The sequence below is a fragment of the Aquarana catesbeiana genome, linkage group LG09, assembly GCF_042186555.1.
Source record: "Aquarana catesbeiana isolate 2022-GZ linkage group LG09, ASM4218655v1, whole genome shotgun sequence".
Taxonomy (NCBI): Eukaryota; Metazoa; Chordata; class Amphibia; order Anura; family Ranidae; genus Aquarana; species Aquarana catesbeiana.
Genome location: NC_133332.1, coordinates 45,679,866 through 45,704,626, shown reverse-complemented (window position 1 = coordinate 45,704,626; position 24,761 = coordinate 45,679,866). Strand labels below are relative to the sequence as shown.

Sequence of the window (24,761 nt, the reverse complement as noted above, 5' to 3'; positions counted from 1 at the left end):
TACGAGTCACACAATTTTATATAATATTTCAACAATGTTTTATTACAATTGGTATAAAATTTTCCAAAAGGACATATCAAAACACCATTAAAAACAACATAATACAGGAGGCTAAATGGCAAGTACAATGAGGTCTATATAGGGGTCTACGCATTTCACGGAACGCGTAAACCCATATATAGACCTCATTGTACTTGATGCAAACTTGATACACATGATACAAAGAAAAGAACATGGCCTCATCCATTGCTTCATGTTCTTAGTCAACACAGCAGTGTACAGTCAATGCATTGAGCAGTTATATGCCTCTTTTGGCTCATAAGAGCACTTGTTTCTCATATTTCAGTGACCTTTTCAGGAGAGGTAAATGCCACAGTCTTGGTTATCATGCAGGAGGGTAAAGATGCTGAACCAACTTGGCTCACGCTTTTTCCCTTCCATCCTGTGTACAGGGATATGATTCTGTTGTAATGTGGGACACATAACTCAGATTGCCTTCTAGCCACAGGCAGTCAGTGCTCCCATTGCATATAAACAACCTGTGGCCTTTTTGGACATCACAATGCAGAGGGAGATTATCACAAATGCCATAACTGGATTATAACTTTTTTTTTGTGGTTCCACAGGTCAGGACAGCTCTGGCTCGAGGAGACATTATGTCAGCAGAAATTGCCTCCCGCGAAGCTCGGAATTTTTCCTTCATCAGCCTGGCCATTGGGATCGCTGCCATGGTCTTGTGTACCATCCTCACAGTGGTTATTATCATTGCAGCTCAGCACCATGAAAATGACTGGGGTAACTGAATTATCGTTACGGCACCTGCGGGGGCAACTGAAGGACAGCCCAATCCACCAAGACTTCTCTGTGCCCTTGACACTTTCTAAAGTTTACTTTCTTCAGTTCTGTCAGTTCTGATTTGGACACTTTCATTTTTATGTCTTATGTTTTCAATGTCTTCCTTTTTGTTTTTTTCCGTTCTACCTTCGTCCCCCTTCCATATTTCCCTCTTCTTTTGCCATAATTTTTCTGCATCCTCTTGTCAAGTTACCCTCTTCACTTATCTAGTTTGGATTCCTCTTCTTTGTTATCCATCTTGTCTTTTCATACCAACTCTTTTCTTCTGCTTTTTCCCATCCACCACAGTGCTTTTTAATCTCCCGTCCTCTCCGTCCCCCAATCCCCTCTCCCTTGTTCTAAGTAATACAGGTGCCATCTTGGGTGTTATGGGGTAAAATAGGGGTAAACTAGGAGTTTCATGGGGTATTTTTCAGCTATGAATTAAGGATGTGGAATACCGTTCAGCTGAGAAATAAAGGAAAGGAGAGGACATTTCAAGTGTCACAAAATAAAAGGGAAAATAGGTGGAATATCAGACTTGTAGCCCATTGGAGAGGCAAAAAGGAAGCCAGAAAAACTTAAGACATGAGTAAAATGTGTGAAGAAGAGTTATAGAGCGAATGGAATGGAGGTAAGGGGCTCTTAGATAGAAAAGAGGGGCGTATTCTGCAAACCACAGCAAAGAAAAATGGATGCATTCCTATTGCAGCCAGTCAAATTTTAACAGTAATGGAAATAAAGCTCAACTTTGATTGGTTGCTCTGGGCATCTTCTTTTTCTATTGCTTCAGCTTTATATACAGTATCAAACTCAGTGGCCCTGACTTATCAAGCTGCAATAGCATTTAAGGCACATTAAAGGGTGCATAAGGCATGCTAAAGTTGCCTTTAATCCAGTATTATCACATGTTGTATTTAGCAAGCCTGTTTGGTTAAGCATTTAAGTTCAAATAGACTTTAAGTGCTATTTTGCAATCCTTTAACCGACCCTGTGATTAAAAAAACAAAAACAAAACAGGCATGCCTTTAAACAAAGAGATTCAATATCTTTCCTGTTGGTCCATTCGGGAGAAGTCTTCAGATGAAGTTCACTGGGAAACCAACACTTCCCGGAGTGTTGATCGTCTTGGTCCTACAGTAATGGTGGGAGGAACCAGTGAGTGCTGCAGGGGATGGAAGAGATTGACACTCCCAGAGGTATCACATTTTTCATTGGACTTCAGCAGAGGGTTTTTCTTGAACAGAGCAGCATTGTTGTGGTATGGGCGGAGGGAAAGGTAAGTATTCAGTTTCTTCTCTTGCAATTATGTCTGTTTTGGATTTTTGACAAGGTCACTTTAAACAGTAATGCAGCTTGATGAATTAGGGCCTGTACTTGTTAATAAAGACACACAACATTTGTTGACCCCAGCAATACAAGGTGACCTTCATATCCTAATGTGTAACTGCCCAGAAAGAGGTAGCCATTTTTTTGGCTGGCTGGTCCAGTATTTCAAAATATATAGCCTATCAGTTCACTAGGACAAAACCGTCTAAGTAGTTTTAACACACAAAATGGCTACCAGCTCTGGTTAGGAGCAACAGGTCCTCTTAAAGCTGAAGTTTACATGCTTAGCCTTGACAAAATAACATCCTCCTAGTCTGACCAAAAGCGTAAAATGTTAGTGCATTCTGTTGCATTATTTTGTCGGATTAAGGTGACCTTACTTTCTAGTGAGATTTGATCTGGTATTGGTTTGCATTCTATTTGGCTATTTTCTCCTTCATATAGCACTAACCTTTCTATTGAAAAAATTGCAGCTCATGGAATTAGGATAAAGAGGGATGTATTTTTTTATGCTAGATAATATAATTAATGTTGGTTTATTCGGGAAGGGCATGTGTGCAAAGTTCAGGAGCAGCCAAATATCTCCTTTGTGAAGCTGTCCAGCTTGGCATCTCTACTGGCCATGGCAACTGATGTCATGATATACAGTAAAGTGGGCAGACAGATGGGTATTAAAAACTCAAAATGTACAGTGTTTCCATTCAGCTGCAAATTTTTGTTTCTAGCAGCTGAATGTGTAATTTAAGGACCACACTATGCATAGCTTAATTATGTGGCTTAAGCCCAAAAAACTGCAACCATTTACTTCTCGAGTAATAGGCTGGTGGTTTGGTAAACACACTACTGTGCATTGATCCATATTGTGTGACTTCAGAGCCAATCACAAATATGTATATTTTTAAGGATCCATAGGAGTCAGTGATAATGTCACAGATACAGTCAGCACAATTCTTCCCGTCCTTATATAATATCTGCCCCATTTCTCAATCACTATCAAAGAAGGAGAAGAATATTTCATATTTGTCATGGGAGGACTTGCACTGTTTTAAGAGAGCTTAGCTGGAAAAAATACAACACTTTTGGCCAAGAATATAAGCTTGGACATCTTTTTTTTCCCTCTTAGTAAAACACACCTTAACTTAACAAAGAGTAAACCCTTTAGGATCAATTTACACTATCACGTTGCAGTTACATGCAGTAAACACTTGCTATACCACTTGTTAATGCAAGACATGGTAGCGCACAAAAAAGACATGGTGTGTTGCTGTGTCATTGATTTTGAATGGGACCTCAACTCACCTAGCCAGCACACAATACAGGTGCATTTTAGTACACCATAATGCAGAGATGTGACCCATCTGTGAATGGGCTGCATCTAAAAAAATGCTGAAGGTCCATTAAAACCTGTATTGTGGTACGTTGGCAGCCTATTAAATACGAATACAGCAATGCATGAAAATGTGTGAATCCAGCATAAAACTTGTGTTTTGGCATTTACTGTCTTTAAGCAGCCAAGTCTGATTTAGTTTATGGCTTTTGATAGGTTCAAGCAGGTTGACTCAGTCAACACTTTCTGATCTTCCTGGGATTTTGGTGGTGAGATCTCTGTGGTTCTCAGATCTTCTCACTAACAGTAGTCAAGTCAAGGTGGTCTGTTAGAAGTTCCTGTGAAATTCATTAGCTTGAATGAGACTTCGGAGCAAAAAGATTTCTCCACTTCTGGAGGAGTATTAAAAAAATCCAACGAGTGATTCAATTCACCAGCATTGATCTGTAACTCATACATCATTTTTGAGTTGAAGAGGATTTCAGCTTTCAGTCGAAAAGTACAAAATCTGATAACATGCCCCAGTATCTCCTGACTACCATCACTATTGTCTGCAGGCAACCTGACCACAGAAACCATCACCTTTTACTGAGGGCCATGTTGAAAAGCAATGGGTTCCTGAGGCCAGGCTGCATGGAGTAAATAGCGGCGTCAACCGGGGAAATATCTTTCGATCAGTGGTCTGCTTTTAAACTAAGACCAGAATCAAAGTATTGCTAGCTTCTATAATATTGTCAGTGGGTTCTTATAAAAATTTAACAAGATCAGAAATTAGTTTGTGGTTTTATAGATCTACAATTTCTGGCAAGCACTGACAACCTTGGGATAGCAGGGTATATTAAGACATGCAAATGAATTAGCAGGCCACAGGCCACCTGAAAATATCAGGCAACGAAAATCATCCTTCTGTCCTCCACTAAAAACATGAAAGAGAAAATCTGATTGGTTGCAGTGAACAACAATAACAATAGATGTAATTTCAGAAGCTTACAGGCCTAAAGCCTGGTCTCATTTAAAACGTTCTCTCTTTAAACTACCTAGTTGGGACACATTGCTGACAATATAATAAATTGGTTCTTCTGCTAACCCTAATATGGAGATATTTTTGGAATATTTTCATCAGCGCTTGATACATTTAGGTCAGACAAGATGTAGGAGGAAGGTGGGGGCACACAAGAAACAGACAGAAGGAATTACAGAAAATTAAAGCCCATATTAGCCTGTAATGACATTATATGGAACCAAATGCCAGATGAGTAGAAAACAGGATGAGTGCGGAGATGATTTTTGACAGCTGAGAAAGATGTAGGGCTATTGGCATTGCCAGTGGAGACCAGTTAGAGTTGGGCTGGATTCACCTCTCAATGCACAAGTTCAAGTATTATCAAAAAGTGTGTGTTTTCATGCACTACTGCCATTGTCATCAATAGGCCCTGTACCATGTGTTGATGCACCAAAAAATGGACAATCGTGAACACATAGTGTAAGTGTAAACTAATATCATTTAAAAATATGGCTAACCTGTATAGATGTTTGATGTGCTTTAATGCGCAAAATTGTAAATGGCCCTTAGAAGTCTACTTCACTCAAAACTGATATTGCATCTCTGTGTAGTCCAATTTGTATTGCATGCTGATATCTTTGGTGGAGGCCACTGGTGAGAGTCCTCCATTTCTGTTCCCAGCTCTGTCCAAATGCCATTGCCAATACTAAGCCAAATGATGGTATCGTGCTCCTCCAGTGGATTATCCAAAAAACAGTATAAATAATTGGGGAATGCAGCTGTGGGACAGTGACACCTTCCCTCTGGCTTTGAGCGATGGGGTGGAGAAACAAAATACTGCAGGGAAAGCTCATCAATGAAACTGGTGGGTGATTAAGTCCACCATATTATAAAACCTAAATAGCTAGGTAGAGCTGGGCTTTAAAGTTTATCTCCAGCCAAAATATTATTTTTTAGTCTTGGGTAGAGTGGGGAAGGGTTGGAACTTCTGTTTTTACTGCTCACGATATCATTTCGTGATAGTCTGCAAATTTCTAGTGATAATATGAACCAAATCAAAGTCAATGCAATAAATTGAGCCACCACTCAGGGCCCATTTGTTGTTTTGACGCCAACAAATGAATCCCTGGCCCCATCCGGTTGTTGGCAAGGAGATTACACAAATCCATCATCTGGGGAAACAAAAGGGTGAGGTTACTGAATGACGTCTTGGCGATAGTTGGACAATGTTGTCAGCCAGCATCCGCGGACCACTTCACCCCTTGCCTGGGGAATCTTTTGGCTGGCAACTGAATGGGGCTGGGGATGTGTCATTGATTGCTAGGATGCTGGTGGCCACCTATGTCCTAGCAACTAATACTGCCACTAAATGAATGACTTCCCAGCAGTTGAAGGTTTGGTTCAGCAGCTGGGTAGGTGAACAGGCCATTTATTTTGCTTGCTCTGGGAATAGCCAGAGTTTGCAGCAAGCCCTGTGTTGCCGCAAACCCCAACTCCATCCTTAGTAATACTGGCTTTTCAAAAAACAAGTATAATAGCTTAGAGAAGAAGCCATTCTCAATTAGAGTTCCTCCAGAGGTTGCAAGGGATTCCTTGAGCTGTGGCCAATTGACCTCCCGTTTGATAGTGCCTTCATAGTTCCAAGACCAATGCTACTTGGCAGAGCCAACAGCATAACACCAGTGATCTTTTTAGCTGTCTGTGAAGGTGGCATTCTGTCTACTATTGTAAGGGGGACATTCTTTACCTTGGCTACCAATGCAGGGGACATTTTTTCAATTGAATCCACCAACTGATTTTTAGTAAGGGTTCCCCGAGACCTAAACATTTGCCTAGAGGGTTCCTCTGGGGTAAAATGGTTGAGAAAGCATGACTTAGAGGATGAAAGATTTAGTACTGTGTGATATGTTTGGTAGGTTAATAGTATATAGTATAGACATCAGACCAGATAAATGGGACAGAGGGATTTGGTCCCAACAGAGGTCCTGTCCCTACAAATTATGCAGTTAGGATCTATGACCGCAATGAAAACCTTATTTTATTTTTAGAAGATAAAAGGAATATTTGAATACTCACCAGCTTTTTATTAATGTCTGTCCAATTTTCAGAAATAAGGACCTTGTTTTTTTGCCATCTGACAATTGTCTCAAACAGGCCATGTTGCCCCTAGCAAGCAATCAGAATCTTCCATTTGCTTTCAGATATTGCACTGGGAGAAAGCAATGGGGATTCAAATACCTATAGGGAACACAGACTGCGGAGACAATTATTCTCACAAATGAGATATTTGCTGCTTTAGGAAATATTTTGAGTATTAGCGCAGGGGTTAGCCAATGTATGTGACCCTCCCGGTCAGACAGCATGCCCTGCCGATGGAGCCCAACCGAGACCAAGATAGCGTGAGAGCGAGAAAGCCGGCTGACGTTTGAGTGTGTAATAAAGAGACAGCTGCTATATTTCTGAACAGTGTTATAGGGGTGGGTCAGTTTATTTCTGTGATTAAAAAAAGATGTTTATGGTTCTGATGACTATTCTTTAATATTACTGATGACTTATTTATTTATCAGTTGGAGGGGTGCATTGTGGGTATTTATTCATTAGCATTTGGAATGGTAATTTAGCTGCATTATCTATAATAAAAACCAAAATCTATTTCATTCGGGCTCTGTGAAATTTTTTTAAGTGTCTGTTCAAAAAACATTTTTAAAATGCACCACACAAATTTTTTTTCTTAAAGTGGAGTTCCACCCACTTTTACAACTCTTCAGCATCCCTCACTAAACTGTGCACTGTAAACGAATTGGATATTTAAAAAAAAAATTTTTCTCAGCACCTACTGTATATCTGCTGTATTCATTTTTCACTTCCTCCTCCCTGGCCGTGGCCCATCGCATCATTTCCTGTTTGCAATGCCTTCTGGGAAGGGGCGGCAACTTCCTCTGACACTTTCGTTGCTATGGAAACCTGACCTGAAACCTATTACACTGCTTGTGCTGCATGTGTGAGATCTGCAAGGATGAGATCCAGGAAGAAATACAGTCTGGCTTCAGATGCCCACACTTAAGATGGCCACGGCCTGCTGTAAGTTTATAAAATAACAAACTACTGCTATAAACTAACAAAACAGACCTTAATTTACAGACTAACTTTACTAAAATACATTAAGCTTGTGTATTACAGGGGTATTTTTATTTAAAAGGTATAATTTCGTCCGGAACACCACTTTAGCTGACACACATGTTTATGTAAATGGGGAGCAGAGCAGAGAGGAAGAAGAGAAAAGGCAGCACCTGGCACTGGCTTATTACAGGAAAAATTCTTAACCACTTCAGCTTCAGAAGGTTTTACCCCCTTAATGACCAGGCCATTTTTTGCGATACGACACTGCGTTACTTTAATTGACAATTGCGCAATCGTGCGACACTGTACCCAAAAAATTGATGTCCTTTTTTCCCCACAAATAGAGCTTTCTTTTGGTAGTATTTGATCACCTCTGGTTTTTATTTTCTGCGCTATAAACAAATAAAGAGCAACAATTTTGAAAAAAAAAAATATATATATTTTTTACTTTCTGCTATAAAATATTTCCAATAAAAATATCAAATTTCTTCATCATTTTAGGCCAATATGTATTCTGCTACATATTTTTGGTAAAAGAAAAAAATCCCAATTAGCGTATATTGACTGGTTTGCGCAAAAGTTACTGTGTCTACAAACTATGGGATAGATTTTGGCGGCGATCAGCGATTTTTAGCGGGACTGCGACATTGCGGTGGACAAATTGGATTTTGCAAAAGAAGAGTGACATTTTTGAAAAAAAACTATATTTTTTACTTTCTGCTATAAAACACATCCAATAAAAAAAATGTAAAAAATCTAATTTCTTCATCAATTTAGTCCAATATCTATTCTGCTACATATTTTTGGTAAAAAAATCCCAATATGCGTATATATTGATTGGTTTGCGCAAAAGTTATCGCGTCTACAAACTATGGGATATTTTTATGGCATTTTTATTTTATTTTAATTTTTTTTATTAGTAATGGCGGCAATCAGTGATTTTTAGCAGGACTGTGACATTGTGGCAGACAAATCGGACACCTAACCCAACCTTTTGACACTTTTTTGGGAACCAGTGACATTATTACAGTGATCAGGGCTAGAAATATGCACTTTTACTGTACTAATGACACTGGCAGGGAAGGGGTTAACATCAGGGGCGATCAAAGGGTTAAATGTGTGCCTAGCTGGTGCTTGCTAACTGTGTGGGGGTTGCTCTGTCTGGGTGAAGACAGAGATTGGTGTTCCTGCTTAGCAGGAACACGATCTCTATCTTCTTCTTCTCCCCTGTCAGAATGGCAAGGGAGAAGAAGTTTACATAGGCAGACTGCTGTTCTGCCTCTCTCGGGAATGATCGCGGGTGGCCAGCAGACATTGGGTCATGGTAACCATTTCAGCCTGCTCCCTGCTGAAAAAGGAGTGCAAAACAAACTGCACTCCTGTGATCCATAGAAGTACAGCCATACGAGCTTTAAATTGACAGAACTTATCTGTGTACAACATGGGCACATACTATATATATATATATATATATATATATATATATATATATATATATATATATACACACACACACACACTTTATTAGGTATAATTTGCTAGTACCGGGTTGGACCCCCTTTTGCCTTCAGAACTGCCTTAATTCTTCGTGGCATAGATTCAAGAAGGTGTTGGAGGCATTCGTCAGGTTTTAGTCCATATTAACACAATAACATCACACAGTTGCTGCAGATTTGTCAGCTGCACATCCATGATGCCAATCTCCCATTCCACCACATCGCAAATGTGATCTATTGAATGGAAATCTGGTGAGTGTGGAGGCCATTGGAGTACAGAGACCTCATTGTCCAGTGGTGAGATGATTTGATGTTTGTGACATGGTCCATTGTCCTGCTGGAAGGAGCCATCAGAAGATGGGAACACTGTAGTCATAAAGGGATGGACATGGTCAGCAACAATACTCAGGTAGGCTTAATTGGTACTAAGGGGCCCAAAGTGTGCCAAGAAAATATCCCCCACACCATTACATCACCAGCCTGAACCGGTGATACAAGGCAGGATGGATCCATACTTTCATGTTTCATTGTATGCCAAATTCTGACCCCACCATCTGAATGTCACAGCTGAAATTGAGACTCATCAGACCAGGCAACCTTTTTCCAATCTTCTATTGTCCAGTTTTGGTGAGCCTGTGTGAATTGTAGCCTCAATTTTCTGCTCTTAGCTGACAGGAGTTGCACCCGGTGTGGTCTTCTACTGCTTCAGAGATGGTATTACCTTGGTTTTAGCGAGTGGTTATTTAAGTTACTGCTACCTTTCTATCATCTAAAACCAGTTTTCCCATTCTCCTCTGACATCAACAAGGCATTTTCCTCCACACAACTGCCGCTCACTGGATATTTTCCTCTTTTTCGGATCATTCTCTGTAAACCCGAGAGAGGGTTGTGTGTGAAAATCCCAGTAGATCAGCAGTTTTTGAAATACTCAGACCAGCCCGTCTGGCACCAACAACCATGCCACATTCAAAGTCACTTAAATCCCCTTTCTAGCCCATTCTGATGATCAGTTTGAACCTTGGTCTGCTTCACCACATATAGATGCCTATATGCATCAAATTGCTGTCATGTGATTGGCTGATTAGCAATTTGTGTTAGCAAGCAATTGAACAGGTGTACCTAATAGTGGTCGATGAGTGTATATGAAGTAAGATTCCATGCAGTGGATAAATAAACTGACAATGAGATATGTAGGCAGCTGCTGACATCAAACACGGACCCTATAAAGTGGTTAGGTGTGATAAACTACATGTATGTGATGTAAAAATGTGAAATAAAATAGTGTATTATAGTGCACCTCCCTCTTAGGTCCCTTTCACACTGGGGTGGTTTGCAGGCGTTATTGCGCTAAAAATACCGCCTGCAAACCGCCCCTAAACAGCCTCCGCTGTTTGTTCAGTGTGAAAGCCCGAGAGCTTTCACACTGAAGCGGTGCGCTGGCAGGAGAAGAAAAAATCTCCTGCAAGCCGCATCTTTGGAGCGGTGAAGGAGCGGTGTATTCACCGCTCCTAAACCACTCCTGCCCATTGAAATCAATGGGACAGCGCGGCTATACCGCGGCAATACCGCGGCTATAGCCGCGCTGTACGAGTGGTTTTAACCCTTTTTCGGCCGCCAGCGGGGGGTTAAAACCGCACCGCTAGCGGCCGAATACCGCGGTAAAACAGCGCTAAAAATAGCGATGTTTTACAGCCGACGCCCCCTACCACCCCAGTGTGAAAGGGGCCTTAGGGAGACGATCACTATATGTGAACCTTCACTGTTGTGTGACAAACACAATAATGTGTAAATAAATTTAAAAAGTTTCCCTCATCTACGATGCCGGCACCTGTACCCGAAGGAGATTGAAGTATCGACTCAAGTGAGGACATCGCTGGATCCCTGGACAGGTAAGTGTCCTTATATTAAAAGTCAGTAGCTACAGCATTTGTAGCTGCTGCCTATTAATATTGTGGTGGGAGCGTGGAGCTCCTCTTTAAGATTTGGCTAGCTGACCTCCCATGTGATGATGCCTACATAGCTTTAGGTCCAACACCATTTTGCAGAGCCAGCAGCAAGTAAGGGCAGCATTCCAACCAACACTGTAAGGGGGGCATTCTTCCCACTGACTACCACCAATGTAAGGGGCATTTTCCAATGACCACCACCAGTGTAAAGGGCATTTTCCCAATGACCACTGTCAATGTAAGGGGCATTTCCCCTATAACCACCAATGGAGTAACCTTACCAGAGGTTCCCTGAGACCCTAATATTATTGCAAAGGTTCTTTTAGGGTAAAAAGATTGAGAAAGGCTGGTTTATGTCATGGTGTCAGGGCTGGGCTCTTCTGGGCCTTCTCTGAGCTGGCTGCTCAGCTGTCGGCTAATTGCCAGCTCCTATCTCTCCACAGTTACTCAGCTGTTGATGATATCCTGCTCGTCAGACCTGCCTACTTAAGCGGTTCACTCCAGAGGATCTCTGCCTTCGCCTTGGTCAACATCACAGAAACTCCTGCGATCCTTGTCAAGACTGGCTTTGCTGACATTTCAATGGGGTTTTACTTTTACTTGAAGCACATGATTAAAGCCTGAGGCTCTAATTGGCTTCAAAGAGGATGGGCTCCTGGCGCAGATTACTGCACCCCAAGCCCACCCACTCGTGTGACATTAGTGAATATTCATATTAAGACCCGATTGGCCAGAAAGAAAAGCGACTGTCCGGTCTCTTCCAGAACGTTTTTCTGCTCCGGTGACTGGTCGGGCTTGGTGTCCCCCCATCACCTGGCCCGAGCCGGCTTCTTCTATCTGGGCACCAGTGACTGGGTCCAGTGCTTCTCTTGCGGGGGATCCTCTGGAGCTGGGAGCCCGGGGGACCGGCCTGATACGGGCACTGCAAATACTTCCCTACCCGTCTCTTCCGCCGGGGAACCGTGCCCAGCAACGTCCCCATCCCCCAGCAACTGGACCTACCAGATGGACACTGAGCTGAGGCTGCACCAACTGCCCGGGGAGCAGGAGAACAATGACCCCCCTGTCTACCCCGAGCTACTGGACAAGACCAGCCGCATGGGGACCTTCCACAACCGGCACAGCCTGGAGCAACTGGCTGTTGGATTCTTCTATACCGGTATGTACTGGGGGGACTGGGATCACACCCCACCATAGGCCCCATAACGAGCGATCGACGGAGCGACAGGGGAAGGTTTGTTTGCTGCCCCCCCCAAAAATGGAGCAAAAACCGCCACTGGTCATGGTGGCAGTTCTCCAATGGATGACAACAACAAGGCCGCTTCATTTTGTGGCCGAAGAATTTTTTCATCGAATGGGTGAACAAAGATTCACCTCCAGTCAATCAATGATGGTAGATGTTTGCAGGTGTGGATCTCCACCTATATCATTGGGGCCTTCTTGTTAGATGTACACATGGACGGTTAGCTTAACGGTGGTCTTAGGAAAAAAATGTCTGCATTCGGACTTATGCCCCAGCTGCAGCGTTCTTTTACTTCTCAGAACTAAAGCGAATTAGAAACATTTGACGGCACCTCATGCGGCGCAGAGAGAGGCTGCCTGCCGCTCCACTCCCACACACGCATATTGCAGTACAATGAAAGGAGTACAGAGCCCAGGCAACGTGTGAGGGGAACGGCTCTCATTCACACAGACACATTGATTACCCCTCCATCTGCCCGAGGGCCCGACAACATGAAACAGCCACAATGTCAGCGCAGCTGTGACACTTCCCTTCATTATGTGTATGAAAGGACATGTACCTCCCCACAGATCCCTCTTATTACTTCCAAATATGCTAAGCTGTGATTTATGATCACTTCTAAGGCCTGTTTCATTAACCGGCACTGTGTCACCATAGCAACCAGTCCTATTGGGACTCTGGGATAGAAAAAAATCATGGAGACCCATGGGTGTTACCCATGGCAACCAAGCAAGCTCAGGCCTGTGTTTCCTTGTGCTGTTCTCAGGCCTGTGTTTCCTTGTGCTGTTCTCAGGCCTGTGTTTCCTTGTGCTGTTCTCAGGCCTGTGTTTCCTTGTGCTGTTCTCAGGCCTGTGTTTCCTTGTGCTGTTCTCAGGCCTGTGTTTCCTTGTGCTGTTAAAGCTGATTTCCAGGTATGGATTGTATAGCATAGGTATATTGGTCCAGCTTAGAACAATGTAAATGTATACGTGTCTTACTTGTGGGAACGCTGTGGAAGCTGATAAGCATTGCTTCTCTGAGCTTCCAGTCTTTACAGGAAAGAGTTAACAGTGGACGGTGCAGTCTTCATACAATCTTGGATTAGGGAGGAGAGAGGGGCAGGGGAGTGCCTTGCCATCCTAGGCTATGGGGCTGTGTGCTTCTATTGATGCACACAGCGTAGGGAGACATAACTTTAATCTCTGCATGCAAGCATGGCTCCATAGGATGCTGCAAGAGAAAGGATAAAACACCATGAAACAGAAAACCTGGAGCAGCGGTCAGGGCACCAGCTTATACTGGAACACAGATAACGATTGAAAGTTAAAGAAGCTGAATACTCAGTAAGTGAATAAATCAGATGCTGAATATGCAGAGGGTTTATTATCACTTTGGGGGTTATTTACCAAAGGCAAATCCACTTTGCACTACAAGTGCAAAGTGCACTTAAAATTGCACTGAAAGTGCACTTGGAAGTGCAGTCGCTGTAAATCTGAGGGGTAGATCTGAAATGAGGGGAAGCTCTGCTGATTTTATTATCCAATCATGTGCAAGCTAAAATGCTGTTTTTTATTTTCCTTGCATGTCCCCCTCGGATCTACAGAGACTGCACTTTCAAGTGCACTTTGCACTTGTAGTTTGCACTTATAGTGCAAAGTGGATTTGCCTTTAGTAAATAACCCCCACTATGTGCATGCATGCTAAGTGTCGCTGTAATACTTCCAGGTATTTATTAACACTCACTGAGATCACAGTACTCCCCCTGACAATACCTTTAGACCCCTTTCACAGTGGAGGCGTTTTTCAGGCGCTTTTGGGCTAAAAATAGCACCTGTAAAGTGCCTGAAAAATGCCTCCCCTACAGCCCCAGTGTGAGAGCCCGAGTGTTTCACACTGGGGCGGTGCGCTTGCAGGATGTTAGAAAAAATCCTGCAAGCAGCGTCTTTGGGGCAGTGGAGGAGTGGTGTATACGCCGCTCCTCCACCGCCCCTACCCATTGAAATGAATGGGCACCGCTGCCGAAGCTCCTGCAAAGCGCTTCGGCAGCGGCGCTTTTCGGGCGCTATTAACCCTTTCCTCGGCCGCTAGCGGGGGTTAAAAGCGCCCCACTAGCAGCCAAAAAGCGCAGCTAAAACAAAAGTAAAGCGCTGCTAAACCTAGCAGCGCTTTACCGCTAACGCGCCCGCGCTAGCAGTGTTTAAAGTGATACTAAAGGATCGTTTTTATTTTTTTTAAATAACAAACATTGGGGTTGATTTACTAAAGGCAAATCCACTTTGCACTACAAGTGCACTTGGAAGTGCAGTCGCTGTAGATCTGAGGGGTAGATCTGAAATGAGGGGAAGCTCTGCTGATTTTATCATCCAATCATTTCAAAGCTAAAATGCTGTTTTTTATTTTCCTTGCATGTCCCCCTCAGATCTACAGCGACTGCACTTCCAAGTGCACTTGTAGTGCAAAGTGGATTTGTCTTTAGTAAATCAACCCCATTGCATACTTACCTCCACTGTGCAGCTCGTTTTGCAAAGAGTGGCCCTGAACATCTATTTCTGGGGTCCCTCGGCGGCTCTTGCGGCTCCTCCCCGCATTAGATAACCCTCTAGGAGAAGCTCCCTCCCGAGGGGGTTACCTTGCAGGCACGCTCCCAAGTCCAGAATTCGGCATCCATAGAGGCCAAATGCAGGACTCAGCCCCGCCCCCTGTGCCCGCGTCATGGGATTTGATTGACAGCAGCGGGAGCCAATGGCTGCGCTGCTATCAATCTATCTAATCAAGAGCTGGGAACCTGTAGAGAGAGGGACAGCGAGGACGCGCCAACGGAAATTCGGGGCTCAGGTAAGTAAAACGGGTGGGGCGTTGACTGAAAGGTGTTTTTTCACCTTAATGCATAGGATGCATTAAGGGGAACAAACACAAGCCTTTACAACCCCTTTAAGGAGTCTTATCTGCTTTCCTCTTCAGAAGGACAGCACCATCTTTGTTCAGGCATCCTCCAGGGTCATCTACTTTCTGGGCTTGGACGCTAGCGAACACAGAGAATAAAAACCTGACAGGGCTTCAGTCCTTTCCCTACTCTATTCAAAACAAAATATTTCCTTTAGATATTTTAATGATATTCTTGAATACAAAAGTTACCTAAATTTGTCTTTATAGCTGCTTCCTGTTGCAAAGTTTCTTACCTGGAGATTCCTGCTGCAGGTTGATAACATTGATCCTCGGGCTCCCAACTAGTAGCAGCGTTGTTAGCCTGCTGTCCTTTAGTTGGTTATTGGGCTGTCTGTCTGATAGACCTGATATTTGCCCAAAGGCCAATCAAAGGAGTGTGCACGGTGGACTGACAGCGCGGCTATTAACTGCTAGGCTGTGGCTTTGTGTTGTCACCCTGCATCAGGAAGTGCTGTTAATGGCAGGATCTCCAGGTAAGAAATTTGTGAAACAGATTCACTAAAATGATTTGCTTAAGGTCCAGTTCACACCAAGAATCGCACAGGAATGCGCTTTGGGGTTCACATTCGATCTGGGTGCAGTGCGATTTCATCCCATTCATTTGAATTGGCTGAAATAGCCCTGGCCGGCACCAAAAGTAGTGCATGTACATCTTTAAAAAATGCACTACTACCATGCAATCCGGTGCAGGCATCGCACTGTGTTTGCGACCTGCATTTGGGGTGTCATTAAGTTAACATTGATACTCAATGCAAATCACAACTGCAGTACGTTGTAAACGCGGTGTGGAAAACTTGCATGGAATGTGGGTTTTCCGCACGTTCTGCTGTGAATGGGCTCTTAAGCCCATCTCTGAGCAAAAATGACCAAATGACCCCCCCCCACACACAAACAAACACACATATTCAGATCTATTGTCTGCATATCGGACGACGGACATACACACACCGGCCACTTTATTAGGTACACCTTGCTAGTACCGGGTTAGATCCCCTTTTATCATCAGAACTGCCTTCATTCTTCACGGCATAGATTCAACAAGGTGTTGGAAACGTTCCTCAGAGATTTTGGTCCATAGTGACAGGATCATATCACACAGTTGCTGCAGATTTGTCGGCTGCACACCCATGATGCAAATCTCCCGTTCCACCACATCCCAAAGGTGCTCGATTGGATTGAGATCTGGTGACTGTGGAGGCCATTGGAGTACAGTGACCTCATTGTCCACTGGTGAGATGATTTGAGCTTTGTGACATGGAACATTATCCTGCTTGGAAGGAGCCATCAGAAGATGGGTACACTGTAGTCATAAAGGGATGGACATGGTCAGCAACAATACTCAGGTAGGCCGTGGGGTTTAAACGATGCTCAGTTGGTACTAAGAGGCCCAAAGAGTGCCAAGAAAATATCTCCCACACCGTTACATCACCACCAGCCTGAACTGTTGATACAAGGCAGGATGGATCCATACTTTCATGTTGTTTACACCAAATTCTGACCCGACCATCTGAATGTCACAGCTGAGACTCATCAGACCAGGCAACGTTTTTCCAATCTTCTATTGTTCAGTTTTAGTGAGCCTGTGTGAATTGTATGCTCAGTTTCCTGATAGGAGTGGCACCCAGTGTAGTCTTCTACTGCTGTAGCCCATCTGCTTCAAGATTCGATGTATTGTGCATTCAGAGATGATATGCTGCATACCTTGGTTGTAATGAGCGGTTAGTTGAGTTACCGTTGCCTTCTATAATCTTAAACCAGTCTTCCCATTCTCCGCTGACCTCAACAAGGCAATTTCGTCCAACCGCTCACTGAATATTTTCAGTGCGTGAAAATCCCACTAGATCAGCAGTTTTTAAAATATTTAGAACAGCCCGTCTGGCACCAACAACCATGTGACATTCAAAGTCACTTAAATCCCCTTTCTTCCCCATTCTGATGCTCAGTTTGAACTTCAGCAAGTTGACTTTACCACATCTAGATGCCTAAATGCATTGAGTTGTTGCAATGCGATTGGCTGATTAGCAATTTGTGTTACCAAGCATTTGTGTACCTAATAAAGTGGAAGGTGAGTGTTAAGCCCTATACACACTATTAGATTTTCTGCAGATTTTTGTCTTCAGATTTACCAAAACCATATAATATGAGGTCAAACCTTAAGAGTTTCAATTTGTATGGAATCAGGAAGGCCCTTGCACTACATGGTTTTGGTAAATCTGAAGACAAAAATCTGCAAATTATAGTGTGTATGGGGCTGGCCATACATTATACAACTTTCCTTTAGATTTACCAAAACCATATAATAGGAGTTCAAACCTAAACAGTTTCAATGTGTATGCAATCAGGCAGGCTCTTGCACTACATATTTGAAGGTAAATCTAAAGAAAATTGAATAAGAAGTTTGTATGGTGTATGGTCAGCTTAAGTCTCCACCTGGCCACAGCTCATTTCAGTCTGCCATATACTTTGGGGCTGGACGCTGCATTTATGCCTCCCAGGCACACTAAAACACCAGGACTGGGCGCACAGGGCCTACACACCTAGTGCTTAAGGGGCCTCGGGTTTGTTTACATGTTCAGCCGCCATGGATCACCTCCTCAACACCTGTGTTAACCACTGAAAGCCTGCCATGCAGCCACAGTGTGCATTACACATGGTTGCCGTGTAGCCCCATTCACTTGATTGGGTCACATTTGGTGGCCTGCCTGTGGCATAAATTTTGCCATGCTGCACTACTGCTGCGCCATTGTGTAAGATCATGGCTCCTAGGCCATGATAACTAACAGCTCAATAAGTCAGAGAACAATACACAAATTACTTCAAAGGTTAGTTCAACTTTACCAAAAACTGCCTATGCAGATAATGGGGGGGGGGGGGGTGTCTGTATGTAGGTGGGGTACAGTGTGATGCAGCGGCAATAATTCACAGTCAGGTGCAAAGAAAACTTGTATTGAAATAATGCAGCAACATTTCACAACAAAACCAGTGGGAAGATTGCCCAACCAGGTACACTCATGGTCTCCAGCAACATGAAGATAGCAGGATTTAGCCAGACTGACAGAGGCTGTTAAGAGGGCAGAATGTGGCCTGGTCATCTCATGCCCAAGTGGGAGGATGTCCAGAGTAGTTTCCATCCTCGTCAGGAACCTTTCCCTACCACTAGTACTCTCCCTAACAATCGGGGTACCTTTCCCTGCAGTACCCACTTGCATAAAGTGTGCCAAACATGGGCGCTAGTGCCTTAAATAGGCTCTGCCGGACCCAAAAATGGCTGCCAGGGTCACATGGGGCAGCAGCATCCAACCAGATAGCATCCCCAGTGACCCAGTAAACCATAGAGGAACTATGTTCCTCTTGAATTCCTCTCCAGCTGCATGGCCGCTGTGGGTGAGCACCACCTGCAGTGGAGAAAGTAGACTGCATCTTCCTACGAGTAGATAAAAACATACTGCACAGCTTTGACCATAGTTAAATAATACCCTTGCATGGTGTAGGCCATTTACGTACCTCCTCCTGAAGCCTGACTGGAATACCCCCAGGACGTTGCTAAGTGAGGACTAGTCATTACTGCTCACCTCCTCCATCACAAGAGTGAGCTCTCAAATGCTGCATCGGGGGAGAAAAAGGGCATGTGACGGGGATGTGACAGGGATTGAATCAGAGAAAAGCCTCACTCCTGTGATGGTGGAGGTGAGCAGCAATGACTAGGCCTAACTTAGTATTATCCTGGGAGTATTCCAGTCAGGCTTCAAGAGGTAAACAAATGATCTATATAACAAGGGTATATTCAACTTTAGTCAGAGCTGTACAATTTGTTTTTATCTGCAGACACTCCTTGCCTGCATAGGCATTTTTTTGTTGTTGTAAAGATGAACTAACCCTTTAACACAGAAACCAATCAGCAATCATTCATTTCTCTCACTGACAGAAGCTGAATTCTGATAGGTTGCTATGGGTTACCACACTTAATCCCCCCACACTGCCTTTTTAAAATAAGGTTTACACAGATACATAGTGATGCCGCTTGTCATAATATCCCACCCCTCTCTATAGGACCAAATGTGAGGTTACCATGACAACCCCTTTTTCCTGCTCACTGAAAGTTGTATTTTCAGGAACGTACAGACTCTATATACTCGCTGTCAGTGTGGAGCTCAATTTAGCAGAGCCGCACATGGAGGACAAGAAAATTACCCCTATTTTTAACCATTTATTGTCTAGTATAAAGCAGGCCGAATCTCCTGAATGAGAAAATAGTACCTCCAATTCACTAAAAGCCCATTTATTTCTTTACGTTGTGGCAACAAGTGCGTTACCGCTATGCATGGACAAGCAGGCTACGTGCATTGCGATTCATTTTGAATGGCACCCCAATGCAGTAAGGCAACGCATATGCGTGGCAGTGTGCCACAACAAGTGCTGCATTTTGTGACATGTCCAATTTTCAGGACGTTATGGTGCGTTGGTAGCCCTCTATTTTCAATAGTCTGCTTTAACGCAACAAAACAGAACGTGCTTTAATGCATTACAAAAATGTAACAGGGCCCTTAATGCATTTGGACGGGCCACATAAAATGGCCCTAGCCCAATTTCAGGAGCAAGACCATTTCCGTAGGGGAAAAATATAACATTTTTGCGGTCCTCATGCCTTCAAAGGCTTGTTCAAGTATGTGGCTATACGGCCATCCTTCTGAAAAGCAATACGCAGTTGGCCACTTTTCAGAGAGCGTTTGAAACATGGTGAGGGGGCGTTTGCAGAGCACATGTGGCACAGCCCAATCCCTGTTAAGGTATTACCTGCTAAATGCGACATGCCCTTTCATTTTTTCCGCGACTACGAAGCAAACCATCGCAGCAGCAGTATGGGGACAGCCCTGGGTGGCTGGATTTCTGTGTGTAGGTGAGCAGTTGGGGCAGCAAAACTGACTACTTTTAGCACCATTTTTGAGGATCCGTTGCAAAATTTCTTATCAGGAGATCCTGCCAGTAACGGCACTTCCTGCTGCAGGCTGACAACACTAAGCCATGGCGTCGCAACTAGCAGCAGTGTTGTCAGCCTGCCATGCAAGCTCCTTCAGTTCCATGTTTGGCTGCCTATTTCACAGACATGATAGCCCAATGGATAAGTGAAGGATGTGTACAGCAGACTGACAACACTGCTGCTAAGTCCTAGGCAGCGGCTTAGTGTTGTCAGCCTGCAGCAGGACGTACCTTTATTGGCAGAATCTCCAGGTTAACCTCTTCACATCAGCCACATGCATATATGCAAGCTCTTGGCGTGTAGGCGTTAAAGCCCAGTGGCTGCATATATGCGGCCCTGTGTAAACCACTTATCATGTTGAGAGCACGCTCCCAGCGCAGTAGCCGTCGGTTATGTGTTATGCATACTAGCTGTGCAGGCACATGACCCAAATGCCCGCCTCCCGACTTTTAGAAATCTTGGACTGGGAGGCAAGGGGTTAGGAAACCATGTCATAGATTCACAAAAACTGATTTGTTTAACCACTTGCAGACCAGAAGATTTTCCCCCTTAATGACCAGGCCATTTTTTGCGATATGGCACTGCGTAGCTTTAACTGACAATTGCGCAGTCGTGCGATGTTGTAACCAAACAAAATTGATGTCCTTTTTTTTCCCACAAATAGAGCTTTCTTTTGGTAGTATTTGATCACCTCTGCGATTTTTATTTTTTGCGCTATAAACAAAAAAATAGAGCGACAATTTTGAAAAAAAAAACAATATTTTGTTACTTTTTGCTATAATAAATATCCAAAAAAAAAATGTAAAAAAATTAATTTCTTCATCAGTTTAAGCCGATATAGATTCTTCTACATTTTTTTGGTAACCAAAAAAAAAAAATATGCGATTTTTAGTAAGACATTGCGGCGGACAGATCAGACACTTTTGACACTTTTTTGGGACCACTGACATTTATACAGCAATCAGTGCTACAAAAATGCATTGATTACTGTGTAAATGTCACTGGCAGGGAAGGGGTTAACACTAGGGGGCGATCAGAGGGTTAAATGTGTTCCTTCATGTGTGTTTCTAACTGTGAGGGTATGGGACCAGGGGTGGATCCAGGGGTGGGCAACGGGGCAATTGCCCACTCTGAGAAATTTGTGATTGGCAGGCCAGTCAGCGATGAGTGAGCGGGCGGGAGCGCGAGTGTGCGGGTTAACGAGTGGGCGGGCCAGTCAGCGGGGGTTGGCAGGTGAGAGAGAGCCTGAGCGGGCAGGCGTGAGGCGGGGGGGTTGCCAGGTGAGTGTGCAGGCGTGCAGGGCAGACATCGAGTGAGGGGGTGGGCCGGTCCGCAGGTGAGCGGAGAGACTGGCCAGTGAGTGAGCCGGCGGGGAGCAGAGAGAAGACATCATCTCATCACCCGCCCTGCATCACTGCAGTTCTGCCCTCACTGTACAGCGGCGGGCAGCAGAGAGATTAAATCATCTCTCTGCTGCCTGCCTTCACTCTGACAATCTGCGCCTTAGCAGGCCAACGACAATCAGCAACATGTGGCAGGTGACGTGGCAAGTGTAATCCGCAATGTGTGGCAGGTGACATGGCAAGTGTAATCCCCAATGTGTGGCAGGTGACGTGGCAAGTGTAATCCCCAATGTGTGGCAGGTGACGTGGCAAGTGTAATCCACAATGTGTGGCAGGTGACGTGGCAAATGACAATCCGCAGCTTGTGGCAGGGACGTGGCAAGTGTAATCCGCAATGTGTGGCAGGTGACGTGGCAAGTGACAATCCGCAGCTTGTGGCAAGTGACAAGCTGCATCTGAAGGCAGGTCGACGTGGAAAGTGATACACTCGGGGCTCCCACTGATTCTGCATTATGGTGAGTTGAACCATTTCATTTCATATTACAATGTAATAATAGAAATAATGTGCTTCAATCATCCTGACACCATAACAACCATGGTGCAGTGATGATGAAAGGGCTAACACCAGCCATTGCCCCGATAGAGTGCCCACAAAAAAACGTATTTTCTGGCAGTGCCCCTCCCAAGACTAGATTCTGGATCCGCCCCTGTATGGGACTGACTGGAGGAGGAGACATATCGCTGTTCCTAAGCACTAGGAACAGCAGATCTGTCTCTCCTCCCCTGTCAGAACAGGGATCTGTCTGTTTACATACGCAGATCCCCGTTCTTGCTCTTGTGCCCGCGATTGCGGGTGGCCAGCGGACATCCCAGCCACACGCAGCGGGCCTGCTATCGCCCTTAAAGGGGTTGAAAGGTTTGTGTTTTTTCACTTTAATGTATCCTATGCATTAAGGTGAAAAAACACCTGGTAGTCACCGGCCCCCTAGCCCCCTGTTTTACTTACCTGAGCCTATTCATCTTCTTTGGTGGGGACGTGCCGTCCTTCTCTCCACGGAGTCCCGGCTTTGATTGGATAGATTGATAGCAGAGCAGCCATTGGCTCCCACTGCTGTCAATCAAATCCAATGACCCGGGCGCCGGGGAGCGGGGCCAAGTCATACGTTTGGCTTCTATGGACGCCGAATGAATGACTCGGGAGCGCGCCCACAAGGTAACCCCTTCGGGAGAGCGCTTCTCCTAGGGGGTTAGCTAATGTGAGGAGGAACTGCGAGAGCCGCCGAGGGACCCCAGAAGAGGATGTTCGGGGCCACTCTGTGCAAAACAAGCTGCACAGTGGAGGTAAGCATGATATGTTTGTTATTTAAAAAAAAAAAAAAAGAAGCTTTAGTATCACTTTAAAGGTGCCGACATACACCTATGGCGATTTGCGGGAACAAGCCGACCTGCCGCAGTATAATGACGACGGCTGGTCGGCAAGTGATTAAAGTGGTGTTCCGGCCGAAATTATACTTTTTAAATAAAAATACCCCTATAATACACAAGCTTAATGTATTCTAGTAAAGTTAGTCTGTAAACTAAGGTCAGTTTATAGCAGTAGTTTGATATTTTATAAACTTACAGCAGGCCATGGCCATCTTAAGTGTGGGCATCTGAAGCCAGACTGTATTTCTTCCTGGATCTCATCCTTGCAGATCTTGCACATGCTCAGTGCAGCACAAGCAGTGTAATAGGTTTCAGGTCAGGTTTCCATAGCAACGAAAGTGTCAGAGGAAGTTGCCGCCCCTTCCCAGAAGGCATTGCAAACAGGAAATGATGCGATGGGCCACGGCCAGGGAGGAGGAAGTGAAAAATGAATACAGCAGATATACAGTAGGTGCTGAGAAAATTTTTTTTTAAATATCCAATTCGTTTACAGTGCACAGTTTAGTGACGGATGCTGAAGAGTTGTAAAAGTGAGTGGAACTCCACTTTAAAGTGGTTATAAACTTCTGACATGAAATATGAGCAAAACATATCCCTCTAGTGTGTACTTGTCTCAGCACTAAGTGTCATTTATGTCTGCTCTACAGTTCCTCTGCTATGCATGAAGCACTTCTGACAAGTTTTCCTGACACCAAGAAGTAAAAAGGTGACAGGGGAGGGAGCACAGCCTGTGATTGACAGCCTCTGATCTATGTGTTCCTTCCCTCTAATCAGCTTTCACTGAGCTCTGCAGGGTGTAACTTCAGCTCCCGAACCCCTGCTTTCTAAAAGCTCAGACAAGCTGTATAAATTCTTTACTTTGAACAGCTGTAGAGAAGAGAAGAGAAGAGGCAAATAAACAGATACAACTTATGTAGGAGGATTGGTTTCATCTCTGTGTATCACCTGAGGCCAGTCACTTCACTGGGTATATGTAAAGGTTTACAACAGGGTGGGTGGATTTGATTTAAATCAAGTTGATTTAAAATCACTAGTAAAATAGCTTGATTTAAATCAACTTGATTGAAATCCTAATTTTTAAAGAGTAACTGTCATCTCTGTCTCGCAGTGGCTCCTCCTCTGACCCGCTGTTGACTCACCGACAGTCCTATTCACTAATGGGACGGCTGGTGATGCGGCAGCGACACAACAAGGTGAGGGACGTGGCGGCAGCAGGTGAGTGGATGCCCGCTAACAGGCGCTGTCATGATGGATCTGAAATGACAGGTGCTCTTTAACTGTAAGGACTTATTCTTGCTGGTAGTTAGAATATTTAATATTTGTAAACAAAATGAAGGTTTCCTATTTAGAATAATAAGCTGTCAGGTTAGTAAAACAGCGATATCAGAATGGATTTAATCATACAGTTTGTAGTGTACATAGATTTGCAAAACAATGGGATAAAGGAATATTCCTGAACTTCGTTTTATCTCATGGTTACTGTGAAATTGTGTGAATGCATCAATGCAGTGCATGCTATCTCAGCTTAAGAACTTGGATTCATTGAACGAGTTTACCAAAAAATGTAAATATTGCAGAATATACAGCCTCATGCTATATAACTAACTAAGCTCCATTTCATGCTGAATAAACTAAATTATTAATGTATCTTAAATAGAAAACTATCTTTAGATAGATTTTTACACCAAAAGCATTTTATTAAAATAAATTTGATTAAAAAAAATTCAAATTTAAATCATTGATTTATATTCACCGTGGTTTACAACCGCTTTAAAGCCCATCTTTGGGCCCT

The 24,761-nt window shown here is 43.9% G+C and overlaps 1 protein-coding gene across 3 annotated transcripts in view; it reads left to right on the top strand.

The window, feature by feature from the left end:
* Nucleotides 1-7,150, top strand: part of PRRT1 (proline rich transmembrane protein 1) — a 76,996-nt gene extending 69,846 nt beyond the window's left edge. For all 3 annotated transcript variants that reach the window (XM_073598415.1, XM_073598416.1, XM_073598417.1), the window contains exon 4: nucleotides 627-7,150. In XM_073598415.1, coding sequence (XP_073454516.1) covers nucleotides 627-803 — 177 coding nt within the window. In that variant the 3' untranslated portion in view covers nucleotides 804-7,150. The remainder of the gene's footprint in view (nucleotides 1-626) is intronic.
* Nucleotides 7,151-24,761: the final 17,611 nt, after the last annotated feature.